This window comes from Callorhinchus milii, unplaced genomic scaffold (assembly GCF_018977255.1).
Source record: "Callorhinchus milii isolate IMCB2004 unplaced genomic scaffold, IMCB_Cmil_1.0 Scaffold7, whole genome shotgun sequence".
Taxonomy (NCBI): domain Eukaryota; kingdom Metazoa; phylum Chordata; class Chondrichthyes; order Chimaeriformes; family Callorhinchidae; genus Callorhinchus; species Callorhinchus milii.
The window spans coordinates 18,177,228-18,204,280 of NW_024704748.1; the positions used below are offsets into that span (position 1 = coordinate 18,177,228).

The 27,053-nt window shown below is 39.1% G+C and overlaps 2 protein-coding genes across 4 annotated transcripts; both read right to left on the reverse strand.

Moving 5' to 3' along the window:
• Positions 1 to 3,696: 3,696 nt before the first annotated feature.
• tfam (transcription factor A, mitochondrial) lies at positions 3,697 to 10,537 on the reverse strand. 2 transcript variants are annotated; one of them, XM_042336993.1, is made up of 7 exons: positions 10,318 to 10,537; positions 9,131 to 9,264; positions 8,738 to 8,808; positions 7,891 to 8,040; positions 6,235 to 6,330; positions 5,519 to 5,575; positions 3,697 to 4,680 (listed from the first exon to the last, which is right to left on the reverse strand). In XM_042336993.1, the coding sequence occupies exons 1-7, from the start codon at positions 10,392 to 10,394 to the stop codon at positions 4,444 to 4,446; spliced, it is 822 nt and encodes a 273-aa protein (XP_042192927.1). In that variant the 5' UTR covers positions 10,395 to 10,537; the 3' UTR covers positions 3,697 to 4,443. The 2 variants fall into 2 exon arrangements, with proteins under 2 accessions (XP_042192927.1, XP_042192929.1); XM_042336995.1 differs by having other exon boundaries at positions 10,440 to 10,534.
• A 3,749-nt stretch (positions 10,538 to 14,286) lies between these two features.
• On the reverse strand, positions 14,287 to 27,053 carry ube2d1b (ubiquitin-conjugating enzyme E2D 1b). 2 transcript variants are annotated; one of them, NM_001292514.1, is given in 7 exon segments: positions 14,287 to 15,963; positions 19,982 to 20,075; positions 21,342 to 21,447; positions 21,533 to 21,610; positions 21,712 to 21,743; positions 21,830 to 21,893; positions 26,863 to 27,006. In NM_001292514.1, coding segments are annotated over 7 exon segments (444 nt in total). In that variant the 5' UTR covers positions 26,887 to 27,006; the 3' UTR covers positions 14,287 to 15,917.

The following is a 27,053-nucleotide window of genomic DNA, read 5'->3' on the forward strand; positions in this document are numbered from 1 at the left end:
ATAAGATACTTCGGTCTTATTGACATTAAGTTGAAAGAAGTAAAGGCTCATCCAGGAATTGACAGGCAATAGATCGGAAAAGAAGCAGTCTTGGAATCAAGGATGGAGTTTGAGAAGTAGAACTGGGTGTCACCACCATACAAGTAGAAATTTTCCATTTATACATGGGGAATACGCCATTCTATGTTCAGCCAAACACAAATCTTCACCATCCAGTAGAATTATTTGTTGCTCAAAAATACAAATGGGCACAATTACCTACACCACAAAGCCGTTCAATTTAAGACATTCATTATTACTGCTATTTTCTGCAGGAAACAGCTTCTCACAAATAATAAACTGTGAAATTGAATCCAAACCTAAATTGAATTTACACTGCTATGAATCTACATTGAACACAAAACAAACTAATAAGTTACATCAATGCAGCTTTATTAATTTGCATTTTCAGTTCTTTGCAATTGATGTAGCACCTTATCCCATTGGAGTTCTGGACAACCCTCACTGTCAAAGCACATACATGAAGAATGGTCGCTTGACAAGTTAAAAGAGGAAAATAGTTTACACAATGAGTAAGTTTTGAGGAAAGGTACACAGAACTTAGCTTGCAATCATTAGAGAAAAGAAAATGCAGGGGAATATCTAGACCTTTATAATGATGAGCGCCATAGATAAGGCAGGTAAGGCATTGTCAGACTGCGCCACTGTGAAGCATTCCAGGATGCTACCCCTCGTGAAGGGTGCTATATAAATGCAAGTTGTCGTCATCTAGGTTGTTTGGTTTAGTTTATGAAAGCTCAACTAGAGCACATAGGTTTAAAATTAAAATTTCTCAAGGGCTGGAGGCTAGAAGCCAGTTCTTTACTCCAGTGGTGGAATTGTTGGAACAGATTCTCCAAAGCAGTTGATTTTGTGTTGATTAATCCTTAAAAAAACTGCATAACTATTTGCTTGACAACAGGGATAGGTGGAGATTGAAATGAACAAATAAATGAATTCTGCGCCCTTCAGGTATCGGTCAGGGAGGAAGGGGAACAATATATTGTGTGAAAGAAGGTAAAGTCAGGGGGTGTATAGCTTTGCTTGATTTTATTTTGATTTTAGTTTGGAGTTCAGGAAGTAACTATACAATACTTTCTCCAGGTAAGAATGAGTGCTGGTGAAGTCAGTGGTAGACTTTCTGTGGTTTGTAAAAGAGCAGGCTTAATGTCCATATAGCATTTCTCATTCTTTACAGTGTCCTTGTTGTAGGAAAACAATTCTGCTGCATCTGACATACACTCCTAAATGATGTTTGAATCAATAATATGCTTCATCTATTTTGTCAGAATTCATAAGAACTTCTTAGATGTTTTAGTTGACATCTCCTGCTTTTCATTGCCTTTCACATCAAAGTAAGATTTTTATTATTAAAAAAATGAACATTTGTAAAAGCGTAATCAGAAATCTTCTCCACACTGCATGTCAAATTTCCACATCCCATAGTGTTGTTTGAATTTAATTACTTTTCCTAATTGCAAAGTACTACATAATGCAAAAAATCAGTCTATCATTCAATTGATTCAGCAAAATAGAATTAATATTATTTTTTTCTGTAAAGAATCATTTAAATAAACAACTTTTGGAAAGTATATCATTATGCATTTCATGCTGACCTAAAACAAAAAGATCCGTTGAACAATCAATATGCCATTGAGGTTTAATAATGTTTTTCACAGATCCTTTATATAGTAGATAGGATGGCTACCTTTTGCTGAGATCAAAACCAAATAGGATTAATACTGTGTGTTTCTACAGTTTGCGCTTCTAATAATTAAAATGGACTCAATATTTTAATAAACGGAATCATTTCATCAAAAGTAAACTGAGGAAAAAATAATATATTTTAAAATGGTACACTGAGAAACAAACTGTTCATTCCAAAGCCTGCCATATCTCCAACGTACAAAGGCAGTGTATTCTAAACAAACTGGTGGTCTATGTGCAGAATATCACTGTAATGTAACAGGCAAATTAACTCTAAATTAATAGGTTATTTGGTACAGAGTACAAACCAGAGTTTATCAAGCACACAATATTTCCTCCAATATTATATATGCTGTATTAGATAAAGAGAATTCTTCTCAGCTTCTGGGGTACTCTCCTTTAATAAGAGAAATTTCTAGACAGCAAAATAGCAAGTCGTTTTATCACACGCTAAGCACTAAAACTAGTAATTTTCTTATTATTTGTTAATATTGGGCTTTCCGATCATAAACAACTGTTAGCAAATGCTGGATGATGAACTCGATATATAACTACTATACCTCAAATAAATTTTAAATTCCAGAAGACATCTTCTATTCTAACAGGAAGGAGGTAGAATTTTGAGAAAGGCAAATGTGAAATGCTCAGGATGATCCTGTTTTTCACAGTAACTCACTGCACAAACTTCAATACAAATTGGGGTTGAGCAACACCATTTTAAAGGCAACTGCAGTCAATTGATTTGGACTTCTGCGGTGCAATTGATGCCGACATGACATGTGAATCTGTACAAAAATGGTGTGAGAAAGCCAGAGCTTGCATTTTTAAAAGTACCTTATCATCTCAAAATGCTTTGCATGTGATTACTACTCAGTGTATTGACTTCCTTTTTTTGCAAACAGAAACTAACATCTAATATACGTGTACTGTACTTGATTGCAATTCAACCCAATCTCCAGTCACTGCTCACACTTCATCTCCTTTGCTAGAATATGGGTAATAGGGTGCAAAAATAGTCTGTGCTGCTCCCTCTGGTGTCCACATCTAAAGTAGCATTAGCAAAGAACAAAGTAATATAGTGGCCATTTAAATGTGAATGTTCTCTTTATTACACAATCATCGTAGAATCTGAAGCATTTTAATCTGCTAAGACATTTTATTTTATTGCGACTGCAATCTTCAAAAGGTTGAAAGGCCATTATTCCAGTAATTGATACACTGCTTTGAAAAACACAACTGTACTGCAGTCATAGTTGAAAGTTACACAATGTACAGGAATACAGAACAAAAATAGAAAAATACAGTAGGTATAGTACATATCAGTTCCAGTACCCGAGACTGTTCCTGATAGGTTATAGCTCAAAGAAATAACAATTAAAACATTTTGTACAAAAGCTAATTTGATTTTTTTTTACTAACTGCTACTATTTCAATAGTTGATATAGAAGCAGCTTTGTTCAATAATTATTAAGCATTATTGCAAGATTCTAAATCCTCATTGCCTAACAAAATGAATAAATCATTAAAATAACTGTTTTCCCTTGTACCATATGGCATTTTACTATGAGCTCCAGTCACATAACCGTTGGACTGGAAGCTGTTGTGGTAGAATATCTCCCACTAAAACTAAAAAAGCTTGTTATAATTAAACACATTAACAAATGAACTCTCCATGAAAATATATATCAGTTATATCAACTCTGTATTCCCTTATACATAAATGCCCAAGTATTTTTGATTAGGCACAATATTGGAATTCCAACTCTGGTACAGGAATGGAAAGTACAAGCATGATTCTGTGTACATGGGTCACTCGGTTTAGATCCCAGTCTTAACCACACACCAGCGTGAAAGTAAAATGTATCCAGGCATCACAAATTCCAAAACAATTCATTCCTCTTTTGCTGTTTAATACAGTGAGAAGAAACTGTTGACGAACTAAGCATTCACTTGGTTTACAAATCTCAAATTTTATTTACACAACATAATTCAAGAATAATCGCTCAACTATCAATTTGTTTTCATTGATTATTCAGTTTACAAAACATTTATACTACAGAATCCGTTCACAGCAGTTTTGCCATTTGTAGGTTTCAAAACAGGATTTTGTAAAACTGCTATGAATTATGTCTGGTAAACATAATATGTCTAATGTGGAAAATGTTACACAATAACCATTGTAGTTTGTCAGATTTTATTGGCGTGTGTGTGTGGGGAAGAATTATTTCAATACAAATTTTTTATTTTTTTTCCCCAAAATGGAAGAAAATGAATTCACATTTTTATAGTAATTTTAAACTTCAAAGGTGGCCAACTTCCAGGTTATAGGGTCACCATAGGATGGATGTCACTGTGTGGGCACTGCACATTCTTAGGTAGTGATGTTATGATTTTTGCTGACAAAAAAGAAAATCACTACAAAATTAAACTAAAAACAATGAAAACCGACAACTTTACACATAATAGACCAAGTTGGATTCCACACATTATGTACTTGGAATATTAAATGTGGTAGAGATTTTGAGTTTGTGGCTTTCTGTAACCATTGATTACTTCTTCGACATCCTATGAAATGCTTCAGGTGTATGTTCAATACAGATAGTACATGGCATCTTCTGAACTTTACCAACCATCAGAAAAGTCTTCAATATATGTTACTAGCACTGTCAGTGATTTGAGAGATTTCCAAAATCAATTTTATTCCTCCGCTTTCTTCTTACTCTTGACGGACTTGGCCGGGTTTGAAGTTGTAGAGGGCTTTGAGGTTTTAGCTTTTGTAGGAATCACTTTGGACACAGCTCGTTTTGCACTTGTTCTTCCTTTCTGTTTCATGCGAACAAGGTCTTCATGTCCTGCCTCAATCATTTGCTCCTCCCAGGACTTAATTTCATTCTGATAACGGATTTTGTCATCCTCAGCTAACTGTGTGTACATCTAGAAAAGTAATAGATGGCTTGATTTCATTCCTTTTTGATATTTTGAGACATTATTTTTGAACTAAAAGAAAGTTATAAAAAGTAGCTCATGCACCTTTCTCAATTTAAAATAATGCTCTGTCTTTCTTTTTAAGCCATACCCTTTAAGATGGCGTTATAGACCACAACCAACCAACCATTCACCCACTTCAATTTGGAAGCTGGAATGTTCAATGCAAGGACGTTTCCAGGACTGCTTCAATACCATTTCTGACTTTCCAGCAGAAGCCAAAGCTTCTGTTGGACCAGTCAAAAGACAATTCTGTTTCGGTCTTTCCGTCCTCTCCCCAATTCACCCACCTAGAGAAACATTTATTTCATAGGATTCTATCCAGTGATCCAGCCAAAATTTTTATAAGATCTTGGCAGAGGTAAAGAGGCTGGAAAGATTTGATGCCCTCCAGTTGCAATCAAGTGCTTTTCCCCCAGAGATACATACAACAATGGGTTCCCTTAATACAAACATCAGCGAATAGCTAAATTCAGTCATGGCTAATTAGAATACCAGATCACTATGGTTTGTATACCACAGAAGATATTTGGGTTATAGTGGGCACTGTAAAAAAATTTCATTGCGATAATTCTAAAGAACCAAACAAATGGGGCTGCGCAATTCCTAAAATTATTAATAAATGCTCATTAAACAGGGAATAAAAGTAGAATTTTAATTTGTGAAAGAAAGCAGAAAGCAAAAATTGCTGTGAAACTTAAAATTCCGATGTTGATTAAATCAGAGTGAATTGAGAATGAAGTATAGTACTATTGTTGTCATCATTTATGTCAAAAGCTACACCAACCTTTTTTTGTGATTCAGGTAGACGGTGCCATTCATCCTGCAGGTTCTTCAGTTTAGCCTAAAAAATAAATTTTAGAAAGGATGAACTAAATGTAATTAGGAATCAAAACAGTCCCATTTAGGTGCAGGTGTCAGATGTACTAATTATGTTACTGTGCTAGGCCATTAAATCAGTTAAACAGGAAATGGTCTCAACAAAAAAATGTTATGGCAAAAATATACACTGTAAAACATCTAGTTAATAAATGAAGGTAATCACTCTTCTTTAAAGAGAAACCTTTGCCGTTGGTTTCCAAATGTAATATAAATATAGCAGCCCATTTCAGAAAAGGCAGATTCTACTGGATGGATATTCATCCACATTTATGTGCCACAGAGACAGACTCCATACAAAGAGCACAATGCAGAACAAAAATTTAATGGGCATATTTGTCTTGTTTGCAATCTTCCAGTCCGCAGAATATGGTATATGAGCAAACAAATCCAGTATAAATAATTGGTCTGTGAGCAACGGTTAACCCCTCAGGCACACAATCAACAAAAACTGATTAACATCAGCAAAATTTCCTCAAGTTGCAAACATTTCTAGTCAGTTTTATACAACTACCGGTTTATAAAATTGGTATTAACAAATTCTATACATAAACTCTAAATAGTCATTACTGTCAAGCATACCAATCTTTGGCAAGCGACTTGATTACTTTGTGTCATTTTTACCTGTACAGTAGAGCCTTTGGCTTCGTCAAAGTGTTCAGACATGAAGATATTAAAAGCTGTTCGGGATCTTTTGGGTTTACCCAACATGGTAAGCTTCTGCATACAAAATAAAACAATGCTTCAGATAGGTTTTAGATTTTTAAATTTTTTTTTAGGGTTATTTAAAAATATTTTAGGGTTATTTCCAGACCATTTAAAATGCTGAGCTCAAATGTAACAGATGATAAAGTGAGAAAACAGAGTGTAAGTGTTAGTCAAGACTGGAATTTAAACTGTTTAGTGACTTTAATTGGGAGTTCAACTTCTGTAGTTTACTGACCAGATTGTCCATAGAAAGGCACTTTCATCAAAAACGGCACTTACTAAATAGATTAGTAACATATACTTTGAATAATTTAAAACTCCTAAATATAGTAGAACCCCATTATAATGCACTTTGTTATAATGTGGATTTGCTCAAAGAGCATTTGGGACATGGTCCCTGATACTTATTTACACATAAAAATCTAAAATGTGCATGCTTGCTCCATGAAGAGATGATTTAATGGCCATTTGGCATCCCATGTCAAAAAATGGCCAAAATTTGAACCACTGCGCATTAAAGTGCCAACGAAGCAGGTTGTCTTTCTGTGCACAAGTTAATGTAGAAGCACCAGCCAGTGGTTGAGATTTACCTGCTATAATGCAGCACTACCAATGTGTTACTCTCGCGCACCAGGCTACGCGACCCCATCACTCCCACCTTCGCCCAACTCCACTGGCTCCCCACCCCGTAGAGGAACGAGTTCAAGATGCTCATCCTCATTTTCAAGGCCATCCATGGCCTTATCCCCTCCTACGTCTCTGACCTGCTGATTCCCTACCAACCTGCCCGCTCCCTCCGTTCAGCGGGCTCCGGTCTGCTCCATGACTCTCCCCCGACCCACCCTACCATCAGTGGCCAGGTTTTCAGCCTCTCTGGCGCCACACTATGGAACTCCATCCCACGGTCCCTTTGCCTCGCTTTCTCCCTTGCCTCCTTCAAGGCCGGTCTCAAGACTCTTCTCTTTGATCGTGCCTTTGGTCGCCCTCCCACCTCTCTTCCTTCCCTCACCCCTACATCACTCCTCCCCCATGCTCGGGCCCCGACACCTGACTGTTCAGCACTTCGGAACGTCCTCCTGACTTGAAAGGTACTCAATACATGTAATTTTGTTGTTGTTACTGAACACTTGTATTTTTTCAATGATTTGGGCACTTTACAAAGCTCAAATTCATATTGATTGAACATGTATTGATATGTTATTGGCTGAATTTGCTTTCTTAATAAAAGGCTTGGGAATTGGGAATCACAGGAAAATTTCCTTGGATAACAATTTGCACTCCTTGGAAAATACCAGATACATATTTATAGACCATGAAGAATGTTGTACTTATGCATTTGACGCATTGAAAACAATTACTTTAATGAGTTAAAAAACAAGGATTTACAGCTTTAAATAAACTGAAATGGAGAAGTATTGATTCATAAATAATTGGTCATAGTTGTACTCATTAAAACCTTCAAGTGTCTTCTCCTATCCCTATATCAAAAAGTAGCACAATTCATTTACTCCTGTTATTGTACCCTGGACATGTTAAGATTGATCTGGCATATGTTACCAATTTAATGCTCACCCGCTTTTGCCTCATTATTCTCCGTCTGGTCAGTTTTTTTCTCTTTTCTTCTTTGAAGATGGCCAATTCTGTTGGAGTGTGATTGGCTTTGAATGTTGCCACTTCTTCCTTATACTTTAATTTCCCTTCATTTGCAGCAATTTCATATGGCTGGAAGAAAATAATGTAAATACTTATTCAAAAATATTTCAGGCAACAGATAAAACTAATGCTAAGAAACTTTGGCTTAACAAATTTTTCACCTCTGCACTGTTTTACTCTATTCTCTTTAATATCTGTAAACGTATTCTAATAAAACCACCCTTTTTTGACCTTTCAAGTACTCTAGTTTCTCAATAACAATTTTCTTAATTAAACTAAAACAGATCACCTACCACTGTAGACTCCCACTTGTTTGTACTGCCATTGTCTACTTGAATAATTGTTGAAAAACAAATATTCTAGAAGCGCCACCACAACATCACTCAGTCTTGTGCCCCTCTGAAGTAAGAGGTCTCATTCTTTAGACTCGTCTGAGTATGTCTGTGTATGGTGTCACTGTTGGGTGTATGTAGAGGACAGTAAACCTAACATGCTGTGTGAGAAATGCATTGCTTAATTCCAATTAAGTTGCTTAAAAAGAATAGAATTAAGACTTTTTCACAAAGCACTCACTAACCAACCAATAAATTTGGCACTTATAATTCCTGACCGCAAAAAGATTTTAGGATTACGTTTGAATATCAATATATGAAGGGTGTAATTAAAGTTTCAGTTTTTCCTTCAACAATCCATATCTAAAGAAAACACACAAGAGCTTCACTGTACCCCATTACTCCTGAGCACCTACAATTAAGAAAGTTCTTACCTGTTTTTGTTCTGGTGTTAAGTGTCTCCATGCCTGAGCAATCTTCTTTGTTTTTTCTACTATTTTTAAATCTGTAAAGAGGTAATGGGTATTCTAAAACATGATGCTGCTTCCAACACAAAATTCCCACTGAAGTTACCCTGATCGAATGGCAAAATTCCAATTACAGAAATCAAGAAAAATTGAATATCTGGTGCATGTTGTAAGGCACAGAGAAACAGAGTGTTGTAAGGCCAGTTCAACAATTGATCCAGAAAAGGCCAGCACTAACATAGCTCAACTTGGTGATCATAAAATACAAAATAAGACCTGAGTACACATACTGTAAGTATGATAACCTAAAATTATAGCTTTCCTTCACTGCCAACTCGATCTGCATTTGGATTATCTTACCTGGAGCCTGACGCAATAACACACGATGCTGCTCCACAACATAGCGCAGGTAAGCAGACATTGGGCGCTTTGGAGGTGTCACGGAGCCTCTCTCCAGTGAAAACATTCGAAGTGCTGAGCACACATTGCTGGAACTGATGAGAAAGAAAATTCTGTAAAGAAATATATTCTCTCGAACGTCACAATACTATGTGTGTGGTCAAAATTTTAAGTCAGAAAATGTGCTTTTTGTTTGGATGAATACCAAATTTTAGGAAGGTATGGAGTTACTTCCTGTGTTCTGGCAAAAAAGCCCCCAAATAAAATTGGTCATACATTTCATGTGGGATATTGCTGTGCTCAATTTAGCTGTTGCATTGGCCTACAAAACACAACACACACTTTACATGTGTACTGGATCCATTCAAATTTTCAAGCCTGAGGTGGATAGATTTTTGTTAAGTCAGGCTATCAGAGGAGACGGGGCAAAGGAAGATATTTGGAGTTGAGGAAGACCAGTGGAACAGGCTCGAGGGGCTGAATGGCCTACTCCTGTTCCTAACGTACAGCCAACAAAGCGTTTTGAGACATCCTGCAAACATGAAAGAACTTTCTTTTCGACCGCGCCTTTGGTCACCTCCCACCCCCGGCTCGGTCCTGGGATCCGTTACTGTGAAGCGCTCGGAGACGCCGTCCGGCACGTGGAGGGCGCTGCATAAATCCAAGTTGTTGTTGTCATGAAAGAAACTACATTGAGCGCTTACGACTGTATTATCTTCAGTAAGTTAACGGTAACATGTCACATATCAGTTAACTTGAGGGGGGGGGGGGGGATTCACAAAGGAGCTCTGGCGGGTGCAGAAGGGAATATGGAGACACAGAATCACTGCAGGAACAGAGTGGGTTTGCACTGCATGAACAACATTACAGCAGAGCCGAGACCGAGACCCGTTCCCATTCCCGCGTTTCACGTCTCACAGTGACAATAGAGGGAGTTAGTGGCAGTGACCGCGTGTCAGACAACAGCCGTGAGCCCAGGCCCGGCCCCCGGCCCAGGCCCCCCCCGGCCCGGCCCCCCCCCCGGCCCAGCCCCCCCCGGCCCGGGCCCCCCCCGGCCCAGGCCCCCCCCGGCCCAGGCCCCCCGGGCCCCCCCGGCCCGGCCCGGCCCCCCCGGCCCGGCCCCCGGGCAGCGCTTACACTGCACCAACCTGAGCGCGGCCCGGCAGCTGCACAGCCCCAGCCTTTTACTGAGCACAGCGGCACCAAAGGACAGGAAGGACGCCATTCCGCTCCTCACTATCACTATCAGCAGCAACAACAACACCGCTACCTTCAGCTCTATTACCGTTCCCGCCCCCGGGGCTGAGCTGAGCTGCACAGCGCAGGCGCCAACACAACCGGCCTTTGTTTACCGCGCTGAGGATCATGGGACAAGGTCACCGTCTGCGACAGTCACCCCCTCCCCCCCCACACCCCCACACACACACACCCACCCCCCCCCCCCCACACACACCCCCTCCCCCCCCCACACACACACACACCCCCCCCCCCCACACACACACCACCCCTCCCCCACACACACACACACCCTCCCCCCACACCCTCCCCCCACACACACACACACCCTCCCCCCACACCCCCCCCACACACACCCCCTCCCCCCACACACACACACACCCACCCCTCCCCCCACACACACCCCCTCCCCCCCCACACACACACCCTCCCCCACACACACCCACTCCCCCCACACACACACACACACACACCCACCCCCTCCCCCCCCACACACACACCTCCCCCCACCCCCCCCACACACACACACCCTCCCCCCACACCCCCCCCACACACCCCCCACACACACACCCCTCCCCCCCCCCCACACACACCCCTCCCCACACACACACACACCCTCCCCCCCCCCCACACACACACACCCTCCCCCCTCCCCCCCCCCCACACACACACACACCCTCCCCCCACCCCCCCCCCACACACACACACACCCTCCCCCCTCCCCCCCCACACACACACACACCCACCCCCTCCCCCCCACACACACACACCCTCCCCCCACACCTCCCCACACACACACCCCCTCCCCCCCCACACACACCTCCCCCCACACACACCTCCCCCCACACCCCCTCCCCCCACACCCTCCCCCCACACACACCCCCACACACCCACCCCACACACCCCCCCCCCACACACACCCCCTCCCCCCCCACACACACACCTCCCCCCCACCACACACCCCCTCCCCCCCCCACCCCCCCACACACACCCACCCCGACACACCCCACCCCCACACACACACCCTCCCCCCCACACACACACCCCCTCCCCCACACACACACCTTCCCCCCACACACCCCACCCCCAACCCCCCCCCCCACACACCCCCCTCCCCCCACACACACCACCCCCAAACGCCCTCCACATACACCCAAACCCCCCCACACACACCCCCCCACACACAAATCCCCACCGCACCCCCCCACACACACACACCCACCCCCCCACACACAACCCCCCCACACACCAACCTCCCCCCACACCCACCAACCACCACCCCCCCCACACACACACCCAAACACTCCCCCACACACACACCCGTACACCCCCCCAAACCCCCCCCCACACACACCCCATACCCCCACCCCCCCCCACATACCCCATACCCCCACCCCCCCACACACACCCGCCCCCTTCCCACAACCCACACTCCCCCAAACACTCCCCACCCCACCACACACACACCCTCACAGTCTGTACTGTATTGAAGTGCAGCTCACCTATGCATTATCTGACTTCAGAGGTTTCAGTCAGTTTCAAGTTGCCTTTTATTCAAGGTTTCATGATAGGCACTGTTCCCTCTGATTGAGTTGGGAAGGAGTGGATTAGTTTAAATCTACTCACTCAGAAAATAAATGTAACTTTCAAACTGGTTAAAAATATCATGGCACACTGTTAATGTAGTTGTCACTATGGCAATGGTCAGTTCACAAAATAGTTAACAAGAATTTGCTAGGCAAAAAGACCATGGTCCATCTAGTTTGCCTTCCACCATCCCGACATCGTTTGACACATTGTGTCCCAAACTTTATATTGTATCCTGATATATTTGTCAGCGCCTTGGGACGTCCTCCCAACGTGAAAGGTGCTATATAAATGTAATCTGGTTGTTGTATAATAATATTTTTCTACCTGCCCAGTATGAGGAAGGGTAAGAATAATATTCACTTGATGTTTTTAAAATGTAATTTTGTTATTACATTGCAACAGTAAACATATTTATAGTTAAAAGCCTAATAAACATATTTATAGTTAAAAGCCTAAAATAACAAAATCAGTTCTGATCCAGATTTCTTGACTTTTTTTAATGGTTTGATTTTTGGTATTGGGCTTTTGGCCTTGGCTAGCACTTTAAAAGGATTGCTGCTGATGTACCTTCCTTGATTTGTACTGTTCTCCATGTAAACCGTGCAAAGAATTCATCACATCAAGTGTTATTTCTGCCGATGGCTAAAGACCCAATAGATTTGGTAATAGGGTATTCTCATTTATACTGTGGCCCAGATGACAACAAATGGGAAGGGTGGAAGCATACGTACAATTAAACATAACTGAAATGGATGGTCAGATTTGATGCGATGACATGAAGTTGAACCATTAGGGTCAGTTGGGGTAGCTGCAGGGGTATGTTGAAGGAGTCAATAACCAACTTATTAATAATAATAATCCTTGCATTTGATGCAGCACTTTTCACATCTTCTAGACGTCTCCAAGAGCGCTTCACAGAATATACTGTAAAGTGAATTGACTGTATATTTATGGGTGAAACACGGCAGCCAATTGCGCACAGCAGTGTCGCACAAACAGTGATGGATTAAAGTGACTAATAAGTCTTCCAGGTCTGTACTCACACAAAATCTCCTACCAGCAACATCTTCAAAAATACTGACTGTACCTCATAGTGTGTGTGTGTGTGTGTGCCTATGGATTGGGGAGGAGATGGGAAGAAAACACAAGAAAGGGAGAACAAAATATGTGATGAGCCAAGAAAATCCTTCCATTTTATCTGGTCTTAACACCACCTCTGAGAATAGAGCAATCCAAAAGTTGGAGTACATGGAGGGCAAAATACCTTAATCAGAAAACATTGTAGTCTTTAAAATATACACCTCTTGCTTCCAGGAATATAGACCGGAGGTGTGTGGGGGTGTGGTTAGTACTGAATATACACCTCTCAATCCTATGAATAGGTTAGAGAATTATCTAGCAGAGCCAATCAGTGTTTAAGCCTCCAAAGGAAACTTCTCGACTTTTTTTGAAAATCTCCACTGATTTGATCTCAACAAAACTTTTGATTCTTGCGCAAGTTATGAAAGCTAAGCATACATCACAGAATGGCAGGTCATGTTTGAAAAAAGGCATTTTAAACATTTTTTTCATCAAAAATGGAACATTTTACATGTTCGGAATCAGGTTAAAAAGTCCAAACGCCCGTTGGACACTCCAGAACCCATGCATTACAATACTACAATAGCTACTACTTGACCAGTTAAATGTAAAGCGAGTAGAAATGCAACTGAACAAAAACAATGACACCTGGAAAGGTAAAATACAGAACTGAGGTGAAGCAGCACAGTACATTTGATAATAAGTGCATGGATTGTCTATATATATATTTATATACACAAGCAAACACTTCATGGGCAGGGAGTAATTATATCTGACTCTGGTGGTATTGTGTTGACATATTGTATTTTGCCCACAAAATATAGTTAATTCACTTTACAGTATATTCTGTGAAGCACTTTGAGACATCTTGCAAGACATGGTAAAGCGCTACATCAAATGCAAGGAATATTATTCTTATGAGGCCTTAAAAGGATTTCCTAACCTATATATGCTAGTACAAAAACCCAGTAGTGTGCAAAGAATGAAATCCACAGACCACAAATTTAATAGATGTTCCCAATATAAAGAACTTAATCAACTTGGACTAATTTTGTGAACTCCTTTATTTGGACAAAGAAATAATGAATATGATGAGCCTTGTTGTAATTTTTAGGTTTAGGTACCACAAAGGTATTCAAGAAAACAACACCAAAAGATCTACAATTAACATCTGCCATCACTAGTTTCCAGAAGTGCAGTGAAACATCTTTCATTTGCTATTTTGCAAGAAACTTTATTTGCATTCTTAAGCCCAAACACTAATATTAAGAAAACCTGAACTAAAAAGGCAGCAGCATTGTGCCTTAAAAATACAATTTTAATATGACCAGCTGATGTAACCTAATGCACCTTCAGTATGCTGTGGACCAACCATTCTAGATAGGTCTGACCTTAGCATAGAGAAATGATTTTTTTTGGGTGGGGGAGGGAAGAGGTACAAGGGGATGGGAAAATACAAGTAAACATTCACATTTCATTAAGGGAAATGACAAATGCTGGCTTCTGGTAATTTCAAAAAGGATAAATATTTTTAAGACAGTCATTGCAGCAAAAAAATTAGTGTGAGGCAATAAACCTTTTTTTAAAAAAAACAAAGCACTGGTAACACATTCTGGTCTTTTTAATTACAAGTGCAACAGTTCAGTCCCTGCTGTATTAGATAAAAGGTGCAATTTACAGTAACAAGTATTTGATACATAATGTTCAACTAGCAGTTCAGCTGTGAGTTTATACTTTTTATAGTCAGCATCATACAATTCCTGATGTAAAAATGGAAGTTTGCCATGATTTCATCTGCATTTCAAATAATCCACAAGAATTTTTAAAGACAAAAACGTCCAATATTGTCTATGCAACAAGTGGTTAAATTCAATGAAACCCATCAGTGGAAAATTATTTGCAATTTTTCCGCTCTTAATCTTAAAATGGTGTTGAATGGGAAATGTATGTAAAATGAGATAAACTTAGGCAAGCATGGCAATTGCAAAATACTGGGGAGTGAAACTGATCTTTAGTGGTGAATGTAATGCAATAACATTAGCAAGAGCACTCTTTACCAGAGGTAGGCAATATTGTATACATGTCAAAATATAAACAGCCAGCATTATCACCATATACACTTAAAATTTTCCCCTAATAAAAAAATTGAAACTAGCAGATTAAAACATTTATATAACTAGCATGGAACAAGGTTAATTTAATTTGTATGATAAAAACATGTGATGTATTTGAGTACAAGGTTTGCAGAATAATCCAATCGATTGCACGATTACACGAGTTAAAAACAAACCCGTTTACATGCTTTAATAGATAATGCATTCTTCACTTTCAATAAATGAAGAGAATGCAACGATTGTATAAGGGTGATCCTTTATCCCTCGCAGTAATAATTTTCCTGTGCTAACCAAATTATATCCAGGTTTTAATCAAAATGCAGTAAAGTGAAAGGGATAATGGGTCTTGTTCATAAACCGTGGCATTTATCAAGACCATCAAACAACATCTGCTGAATCAAACTGCAAAGTAGTATATCAGGGTAATAAAGTGAAGAATAATATTGGGAGTGCTTACCAAACTGAGCAGAAACAACAAGTAGCATTTTAGTAGCTACCTACTTGCCATATTTGTTCATTTGACATAATTCCTACAATCAGTTTGTAGTTTAAGATTAAACAGTTTAGTGAACATGTTTTCCAGTTGCACTGTTTCAATTAAAGAAAACTTACAATATTCATATCACCCACAATGAATATTTATTGTTAATTGCATGGGTTCCAAATAGAAAAAATTGTTGCCATTTTTCCTTCTGCTGTGATGGTTGTTTGTACAACTGACATCAGTTTCACATTGCATACTTCTGAGTCCATTCTCTTGCTAGCCTGTTGTATCTGTGAACAATAAAAAAGATTATAATAAACTGTAACTCTGTTGTAAAACAAACTCAAAATCATAAAAGATTTAAATTTTCTCACAGGTTTTAACTTCTCTGATCCCAACAAGTTAACTTACCCACCAGAGATATTTTAAGAGAATAAATTAGGTTATATTTTAATTTAGTCCTGTTAAGCACCTGAACTGATGCTTCACTTTATACTTATGAGCAACATCTTTGGTAAGCCAACAAATGTTTCTTGATTGAATATTTCTTGATTTATGCTATTTTATTATTTCTACGATTATTTTGTGGGCCAACCAAAAAGGTTTGCACCACTGCTCAAGACGATAATTGTTTTAATAGTTAAATATTAAGCTTTGTTAAAAGTTTGACAGCAATATCTTTCTCTGCCCCCTAAAGTACTGGCTTTGTTTTGGTTCAGGAACCACATGTTTTGTTGTTTTATTTAAAAAAGAGAGAAGCAGATGGATGAGGACAAAATTGAAGTCAAGGATACAGATAGCCAGCTTAAAGGTGAAAGAAATGTGGAAATACATGCCTTCCTGAAAAAGGTTCTGGGAATGGGGGCATGGGAAACTATCTCATCCATAGCTAGAGCTTTGCAATACAGTATCTCCCTTTTTAGTTTTTTATTCATGCATTCTTATACATTTCTCTGTGCTGTGATTCCCTGTTGGTTCACATGTTACTTAATTGTACAGTTCTCAGTATCAAATCTTTTTTTAAAAAAAACTTTGTTGCTTCACAATGTTACTCTGGAAAGGAAAAAAAATGCAATTTTTNCCTCAAAAAGGTCAGGTAATGGCAAAAATCACGTACTCCTTAAAATATTATCAGTAATTTCAGAAACAAGGTTTGGTGCCATAAAACTCTTTATAACAATTGTGCAATTGCATTTCCTTCCCAAAATATTCTGGCTACAAGTTCCAAATAAGTATTTAATTTATTAAAAAATGGTTTAAAAACCCTGAGATCCAGACCAAACAATCTGTTAATCAAACAATCCAATGTAACTCATGCAGATCACTGGATACTGACAGCAGCTTGAACCATCCTTTTGGAAGTACCTACCCTCCACCTTAACAAATCATCACAGTATTCTAATACACTGCAACAATTTACAGTGTAACAAAGGAAATGTAATTGCAAATGCAGTCCCCTACCCTTCTGTGAACACAGTATAATAATAGAATGCACTACACCACCACATGTAGTTTTGAAACTTTCAATACCCATATTTGCACCGATAACCAAACGGGTACAGGCTCCACCACCTGGTGAAGCATTAAGACATAAAGACCAGAGGTCAAAATTTCAAATTGCAGCCTGAGTTAACTAATCTCAGGCAACCAGCATCTGGGGCCCTACAAGGGAATTCAGCACAGTCAAGACAAGGGAAGGAAGGAAAAGTCATGAGAAATGAAGGGGATAAAACTGACACAAAAAAGTAGTTCCACTCAGATGATAAGACACTACCTAGTGCAGAAATAAGACACAGCCAAACTCAGGAAAATCCCGTATTTAATCTCTTTTCTGTGCTATGTCAACTAATCTCAGCCAGGACAAGTACAATTGGCCATCGAAGGACACTAGAGAAAAAAAAACAGGGTATCTGTCCCAAGTCAGTATCCAAGGTTACTAGGCCCACTGCTGGCAAGTTGGAACATATAATTATCAATCTTGCATTTGATACAACATCTGGAATATAAAAACATTTCACAGGAAATTTCTGTAAAGTGTAGTTACTGTATTTGTTAGGGAACACAGCTGAATGTGTGTCATATCCCATAAAAAGTTATGAAGTGAATGATCAATTTTATCTGGAGGAATGTTTGTCAGAACACCAGAAGAAATTCCCTTCTCTTTTTCAATAGTGTCAAGAAATATCTTAAATGTCCAGATGGCGGTTTAACGTCTTGTGGCTATCTAACAGAAATAGGATTGCCTATGATCAAAGTTAAATCGGCAGCCAAAACTCACGATCTGAACTCACACATGAAGAAAGATCATTTAGATGAGATGTTGCAAAGCAGCAATCACCAGTGGAATTTTTATCCCAACACAATTTATGGGTTCAGGAGAGCAGGGAGAAATTGGAGAGGAAAAAAAAACATACAAAGGTTAAATTTTAGATGTCGAGTTAAACAACTAATTCTTAATGTGCATTTTTAAAAGTCTAATGAATTTAATTTATGTGACGATTCTCAGATTATTATCTAAACTTGACTGAAAACTTTACAATTTCAATCAGATCATTTCCATCCTATGCATATTAAACCGCAATCCACAACCTAATGAAAGAAAATCATGTGTGCTCGGTGATATTAAAGAAATAATCCACTTCTGCTTTTATTGCACCAAACTGTATTTACTGAATACAGTGAACCAATCCACAGCAGATGGTTAGTAACCACACCCATTGGGTACTTGATTCAACCTCTCTAGAAGTGAAAAGGACTTTACGGGTTCAGGCAAAAAATCTTGAGTTATATACATGAAAACAAAGGTACTCTGTGATAATTCATCTATAAATTTTCACATCACCTGGGTCTTTAGAATTACCTCAGTACCATTTGCCTTGGGAATTGAGGAGTTTTGACCAAGATTTCGATTGATGATTGCTAAATAGTGACTCCTAGAAAACACGCAAGCTTTAATGTGATATCCCCCACAGGCAAAGAACCCTGCTGACATTCATTGTTCAGGTCAGCATTGTTACATTTTTCTAAAGTCCATTATTCCAAGCAATATATTGTTCAATGGCTGCTACAAGAATTGTTCCAACGTGTTGCATCATAAAGTGATGGGGCCCAGAGTCTGCATCTATGAATTGCCTTAAAGTGAGCTACAAATTTCAATCTTGTAGCGGCCATATGGAAACCAAAGAGTTCTCCACAAGACGGGAGGTAAGAAAATATTAACTGGACCCTTTCTCTTCATCTACAAAAGCTGAGAGGGTAGCCTTGCCTCTGAACAGTATTCCCCTGCCTTCTTTTGTTGGAGAGCAAGAAAAGGAGAGGGACCAACCCTGAATTGAGGCCCAGAAGCACATGAACGGCAAGTCCACTGAAGGCCACAGGTGAAAGTAGAGACGAGGCACAAATGGCCTTGGGCCACATAACAGGTACCACTGCTCTAGGCTCACACAGGAAGATCGGCCACTTGCCCGAGGTACCAGAGGGTTGCCAGCATCCTTAAGGGCACACCCATCAGTCAGCGCCTTCAGCAGAGGAAGCAAGGAACATGGGAGGGGAAGGTCTCCCAGAAACTGTATGGAGTCAAAGAAGAAAAAAATACACTGGTTATAACTCTATTCAATCAATGAAAAATCATTTAAGAAGCATTTATGGATACCTAGATAGCTGCCCAACATGCCTATTTTCCAAGGCATCCCAGAGTCTAATAAAAAAAGATTATGTATCAAGCTTGATAAAACTCAATAAAGAGCTTCAGTTGCTTAAGCAACCATAGCTGCAAGCACACATATCATTAATTGTTTATAATATTCATTGGTACACATTTAAAACATGAATGAGCATGCTTACAAAAGGTAAAGGATATTTATTGTTGCGGTAGTCACCCTGTAACGTGGAAGTATACATATCTTTGTTCTCTATGCTGAGTTAAGTAATCTCAGCCAGGAGTACATCTGGATGACTCCAATTGGTGTCAGTGGTCCAAAGCGTCCGCGCGTGTGTGTGTGGGTGGAAGGGAAAAGAAAGAAATCCTCCCAACAACCTAGTTTCTGCTCTTGATTGCTATGCAGTGAATCTGTTGGAAAATACATGTGCGTAGGCAATAGGTGAGGGCAGGATTACGCCCCATAGTCAATCGGTCAGCCTTCACCATCTAGACTCGCACTTGAAGAATTACCACTTCAGTGTGTACTTGGAATTGTAGCCAACCAAACAACCAAAGAGCATCTTCACGAAAGGAGGAGAGATGATTGAAAACCATACACATGTTTACACAATGTGCATGAAGCACGCCATTATAAATGTGGTACTTACTTCTCCTTATCTGTTTTGTACATATGTGCAATTTCTGGCACCAGTGGATCATCAGGATTGGGATCGCACAACAGTGAGCAAACAGACAATAAAACTGTCAGGAAAAAAGAACAATGCTTATGACTCTTCACTGTACTTTTGAAACCCATTATTATTAAAAAAGCAACTGCATACATTTGGTTTGTGTAACTATGGTCCCCTGATAAACTTGAAAATACAACAAAATGTTCTAGCCTGTCAAATTCCCAAATTTGAACAGTTTACCATCGATAATACAGCTAGCGAGATAGTAAGATTAAAATCAATGTACCATAGTTTCATCATTTTAGATTATTAATGTAACAGAATTGCAAGCCAATTGAAACACATTTAAATATTTAATTACATTTCCAAAGCAAATATTTACCTAGTTAAATGAAAGAAATGAAAAATAGTTTTGGGGTAATTATTTTGCTGCTGGAAAAGGGAACATTTTCTTGCATCAAGATCATATAATCTTGGGTCAGGTATAGTCTGCGTTATATTTTTAGATGGAGGGCAAGCGAGAGACCTGGGTTTGATTCCCGGGCAGGGCGAAATATTGGGCAAGTATTCTGACTCCACACACCCGTTTACCTAACAGTAAGTAGGAACCTAGTTGTTAGTCGATTGGTGGATCGCTTTTCTGGGGCTAATAATTCCTTCAAAAAACCAATAATAATAAATTGGTCACTTCAATCCACGACTCTTTGTGGGCAATTGTCTGCCACGTTTCACAAAATAACAATAATCCTTCCATTTGATATAGAGCTTTTAACGTCTTCTAGACGTCTCAAAGCGCTTCACAGAATATGCTGTAAAGTGAATTGACTGTATTTGTGGGTGAAACGCGGCAGCCAATTGCGCACAGCAGTGTCCCACAAACAGTCGTGGATTGAAAATGACCAATTTATTATTGTTTTGTTTTTTGGAGGGATTATTATTAGGCATGTGGAGTAAGAAAATTTGCCCACGGTTTTGCCCTGCCTGGAATTGAAAATACAGTTAATTCACTTAGTATATTCTGTAAAGCGCTTTGAGACGTCTTGAAGATGTGATAAGGTGCTATATCAAATGCAAGATTTATTATTATTATTATCTAGACATCTATGATAGGGCATGTCAACCTCAAGTCCTTCAGTTTTTCATTGGCTGCAAAAATGGATCTGCAGCTAATGGATTTGCTAAAGTAGTTTGGCGAATTTTTTGTTTAAAAAGTACCTCCCCTCTCCAAAATGGATGTTAGGAGCAACAAAACCCAATGAGAAAGAGACACTATACATTTTAAAAAGTTAATGATGTAAAAATCATACCACAAAAATGTAGCAAAAGAATACCTTACCTTTTGATAATGTTAATGCTGGTGACCACTGTGACCGCAGAATATCAAGACATATACTTCCATTACTGTTTATGTTTGGATGATATATTTTTGTTGTAAATGCAACCTTTAAAATATGAAACACTACTGTTACATTCAGAAAAGAAGGTTTTTAATTTTTCAAATTCTAAAATACCTTAAATACAAATTACCTTTGGTGGTTTAAAAGGGTAATCTGAAGGAAAAAAAATTGTAAGGAAGAAAACTCCTCCTTGATATGGACTGTCACTCTGAAAAAGATAACAACCAGAAATGAAATGCAGATATTACCACCACCAAATTTTAAAAATAATAAAATTGCAAGAAAAACACTTTGTACTACAATACTTACAGGTCCCATTATCGTGGCTTGCCACTGAAACACTAAAAAAAACGGAGCAATGTTTAGAATGTGATGTTTCCCTTAAAAAAAACAAATTAAAAACTTAAAGTAAAAGTTAAAAACTTACAGTCATCCGCCACCGGCCCTGCTGAACACTGTGCTGGAGGATCAACTTTCAAGTCCTCTAATTCCTAAATTTTAAAAGAAAATTTTAAGTCAACTCTTGCTAAACCAACTGCTGTTTTACAGCTCCAAAGTATCTGGCTCCCAGAGCATATTTTTTCCAGAGCAATCTAATTTACATCAACTTCACTGTGAAGATTTTACATGAGATAAAGATTAACATGATTCAAAAGGCTATTCACCAAACTTTTAAAATTCTTCTCAATTTGAAAAGGAGAACGCCAGTCAAACAATATGAATCAAAAATATTTGTGGTTTGAATCATGAACATTTATTAGAAATATACACTTTTAAAACTCATTATCCAAGACTTTTTCCTCCCCAGAAAATATATATTACTGAAAAATCTACCATGAATATACAATTCCCACTCAGGTACAGTGCAGAGATATAAAGCATGTAATGAAATCATTGTTGTTTTAAACACAATCATACAATTAAACAATGGAGATGGGATGCCAACCAGCTAGCCATCCAGCCCCCCATCCCCATGACACAACTGCATATTTGCCAGTTTCTTTTCTCCCGACTCCAATCATCACAAGACGACTGTGAAAGCTTCATGTAGAGCCTTTGGTATAAAATAAAGGTAATATTTTATTACTGTCAAAAAGAAACAGAACAAATATGCATGAAAGTGAGAAACAGAGAGTAACGGAAAGCTATAAAGCATAATCTAATGGATCACTTAGTCAGCATCAGCTAGGGCAAGTGACATTAGAACATGCAAGCTGCAATTGTAGGCTTTAATTGGTAATGTCAGGAACATAGCAAAACCTCTCTAATGCCAGTTTGTAATGCAAATTATAACTCCCAATTAGCATGTACAAACCATTGATATATCTGAACAGACTGGCATTTTGCGAGATTACATGTTGAGCTGACAGATGTCAAGGCAAAATACAGGCGGTTAAAGACACAGGTTAACAATCTACCTCTTCTGGAATGAACTTACAGGACATTCTACCAACACTGAAGCATTCCAACAATTAATATTTAAGAAGCTTGCACTGCATCCTTAATTTTCATGGTTACAAATCTCATCTTTTGGTTGAGAGGTTCATACCGAGGTTCCGACTGCCTGTTCAGATAGATGTTAAACATCCCATGGGAGTACTTGAAAAAAGCAGGGAGATTCTCCTAGTGTCCTGACCAACAATCCTACAGATAAAATTAATCATTTATTTTATGTCTGTTCATGGGACATTACTTATGAGCAAATTGGCTCCTGTGTTCGCCTACAAGTACACAGTCAATACACTTTGCAGAAAAACTAATGCTTTAGTGTGATAAAGCACTATATCAAATGCAAAGCATCTGATTATTACCGGAAAGAAATTTAATGATTTGAGCAGAACAGCACTTTCGGTATCTTGCATCATTTACTATTTCCAATGGAGGTGGTGAATAGATTGAAGCTGCCCATTTCTGCCCACCTGCAGCTGGATTTGAATATCAAAAGCAACCCAAAGGGCACTGAAAGATTGACAGTGCATTTGGTCTCACTCCAGCTGATCTAAAGGCTGTATCAGATGACTTACCGCTCTCTGTATGACAACACATTTTTATTTTTAAAAAGTTGGGATTCTTTTCATATACAGTATAGATGCATCAAATACAATTATGTGGGTGGGGAGAGGGACATTTTCCTAAGACTAGAATTAAAAGTTCATTGTTGTTTATTTTACAAACAGGCTACACATAAACGTATGTTGACATGCATGAAAGTCCAGAGAGGTGAACAGGTTGAAGGGCCCAAAATTAAAAGCAGAATCTCCACATTGATAGTCTGTTGTGACAAAGTGAAAGAGTATTTTGCAAGACTCAAGTTGAATGCTCCAGGTCTGTCAGCAGAGAGCTTTGATTGTCAAGTCTAAACAGTACTCGCATAGGACTAACACAACATGCTGGGAACAATTCTTAACACCGAATTTTAACCACTGCAGGAATAACAATGGCTGCTTTTGTTGGGAGTCTACTTTATATATTCACTACATTGGAAAATATTTCTTCAATTCTGTGGTATTACTTGAGGCTGATTTTTTTTAAACCTTTAATCCCATAGCATTGCACTTAAGAAACATGCAAATAAAATGACTTGTGTACCACATTAATATCTGACTAGAGTAAGAGATGCTATTTCAAATGTAAATGAATGGATCAAGCTACAGCATTGTAGCTTTGACCTCATTTCCCAGGCAGTGAATCATAATGACAAAAATGACTGTGAGCAGGCCATACCAGCTGACTTAGATAAAAAGGAAAGACCTGCTACAGTGGAGAAGATTCCCCATTTATAATATAAAAGCCAGCTCATGGAGCTTAGAATTTAACACATAGATCATTGTCATTATGTCAACTGCAAGTTTAGCGTGAAACCGCTTAAAACATGAATTCCTTTGGCATAAATATCATATACACCATCTTTTTTGAACAGTAAGCATAGCAACTGTCAACAAAGCAAGTGAAACTATTTACTAGATATTCATTCCAGAAAACTAGATATCTAAAATACGATTTAGAATACTAGATAACTACCATTTTCAGGCATAGTTCAAGCATAAAATAACGCAGCCCTTTTTAAACTGCAGTTGCAAGATTTGCATTACAATTAATTAAGACTTCAATACAATATTTGGGAGCGATATTGCTTTAATAAAGGCAATATTAAGCATTGTACTATTTAATCGTTTCATATCCTAACGATATTCTGAAAATCAAACAAAATTGATTTGAAAAAAATATATAGGCATTAAAGTTACTCTGTAATGAGTTACATCTAAAGGCAGACAGAAAAAAAAGATTTTGAGACAATAGCACTATATGACTATAATATACTGCACATGGCTGAATGTTTTAAGTTTTCATTTTTCCCAAACTTTACAGATGGAGTTATTCACAACTGATGTTCAAATTTACAAGTTTTATGCTATGGGCATCCACTCATCCAACTTGCATTGAATCTGTGTTAGATCCAAACCTGAGTGCTAGGATAGGGTCCGAGCAGATGATTGGATAGTGTCCCAAATGACTGCACCCAACAGTACCCTGGTCTGAATATTTGGAATCATAAAAACTGGACATCAATTGAAGGCAGTACCAGCTGATTTAAGAATCTGCACGAGGACATTTGAGTTTTTTTTACATAAAAAATTGTATTTTTCATTTTTGAAAACACAATACAGACACATCTAAAATAATAACAAAATGGGAGGAGAGGAAGAGAATTAGCAGCTCATTTTCATTTACTTTACAAAAAGACTGTACAGAAGAGTGTACCACTATTTATAAAGCCTACATTTGTAAAGATTATTTCAAAGCAATTTTTCAGTGGGGGAGATTATATTGTATATTATATTTTATTGTTGGCATGTAAACCACTGGATGTGGAAAATGCTTGAATGATTTTACAACACAAAATATAAAAAAGTGTTCATAAATGAGAATATTATATACATTTTACAAAAATATTTTTGGAATATCTCCTACACTCATTACCTTCCCTCATCCTTGCTGTACTCGCTGACAGAAACTCAGCAAATTGAGTTCAAGATCCTCAGCCTGACCTTCAAACCCCTTCATAACCTGCCCCTTTCTATCTTTGTAATCTCTTTCAGCTCTCCTTTTTGTCCATGTCCAACTCTGATTTACCACTCATTCCTCTCTCGGCTGGCTCAGAACAGTGGTCAAGCCATCACCTTCTATATTCCTGCTTAAAATCATATACGTTTGATAGTATTGATCTCCTCCCAACCAGCATAGGATGAGCTATTATGTCCGAATCCTGACATGGTAGCAGAAAGAGCAATGGAAATTGCACATCAAACTATTGATTGTTGATTTTAAATATAAAAATAATCCTTGCATTTGATATTGCGCTTTTTACATCTCCTGGACGTCTCAAAGCGTATACAGAATATACTGTAAAGTGAATTGAAATATTCACCATTTTAACACCAATTTAAAGCATAATACTCCATAAACCTCAACCAACCCCAGGAGACCTTGCCATCATACCAATATCAGGAATCATTTTTCACTGCATTGAAATTAACATTGGTACAATAGAAATTATTAAAAAAGAAACCCGAAAGATTTGAAGATTTTCAATATCTCCTCTTAACAGAATCGCAAAAGTACACGTGCACAAAGTAATGGTACTTAATCATTCATAGAATTTCTGCAATAAATAATAATCCTTGTATTTGATATAACAAGAATTATTTATCCCAGAAATTCTACATAAACGCAAAACATTTGGACTTGGGCGTAGCGACGTCTCTGTACTCCTAATGTAGAAATGTTTTATTCCTGTAAACGTACTAAAATACCAATAAGAACATTTCACGTTTGTGTCCGAAAGCGGCACTGAGAAAAGGGATGGTTTTGTTTCTTGCAGCAACTAGTTACACAATCTCCATCTTAGGTTTCTCGTCAGAAAGGTCGACAAGAGCAGAGCGTTGCCGAAGAACTCCAGATATAGCCGTCAAACTTACAGCAACGATTGATGCCGTTCGGTTCAACAAAAAAAATCAAAATCCTTCCTTCAGCCCAAATAAAAGCATCGGTGAGGAAGATGTGAAGAACGGGTTAGCTGTTATCTGACTGATGGGCGACAGAGTCGATCGTAACCGAGCTAACGACAGACAGTCTTTGTGAAAGCCCCGGGGGTGGGGGGGCGCCGAGTAACTCCGCCGACCGCCGTGCGCTGTGCGCAGGATTATGCCATTTTTTTTTTAGCTACAAGGTCTCCGGGAGAGAAGAGTGTCGGCTCGGCCGCAAGGAACCGGTCTCACTCCCTTGGCCTCGGGCCACCCCCGAAGGAACGGACGTGGGGACGCGGTGCCGCGAAACAGGCGAGAGAAGCGGCTGTGGTGAGGGAGGCCGGGGAGGGAGGGAGGGAGGGAGGCGGACTGGCTGTTAGGCCCCGAGCGCCAACGTTTGCTTCTCAAATAAACCTCCAGGTAAAAACCTTACCTTGTTTATCCTCTTCAAGGCCATAGTGAAGTGTTGGTATGCGGGAGGCTACACTCACTCACTCTGTTCTCTCTCTCTCTCTCTCGGGCGGGCGGGCGGCCGGGCTGCACTGACTCTCCCCAAGCGGCACCCTAACGAGATTTTCCTCTTCACCGTTGACAAGAAACCAGGGAGACTGCGCACGCGTGGCC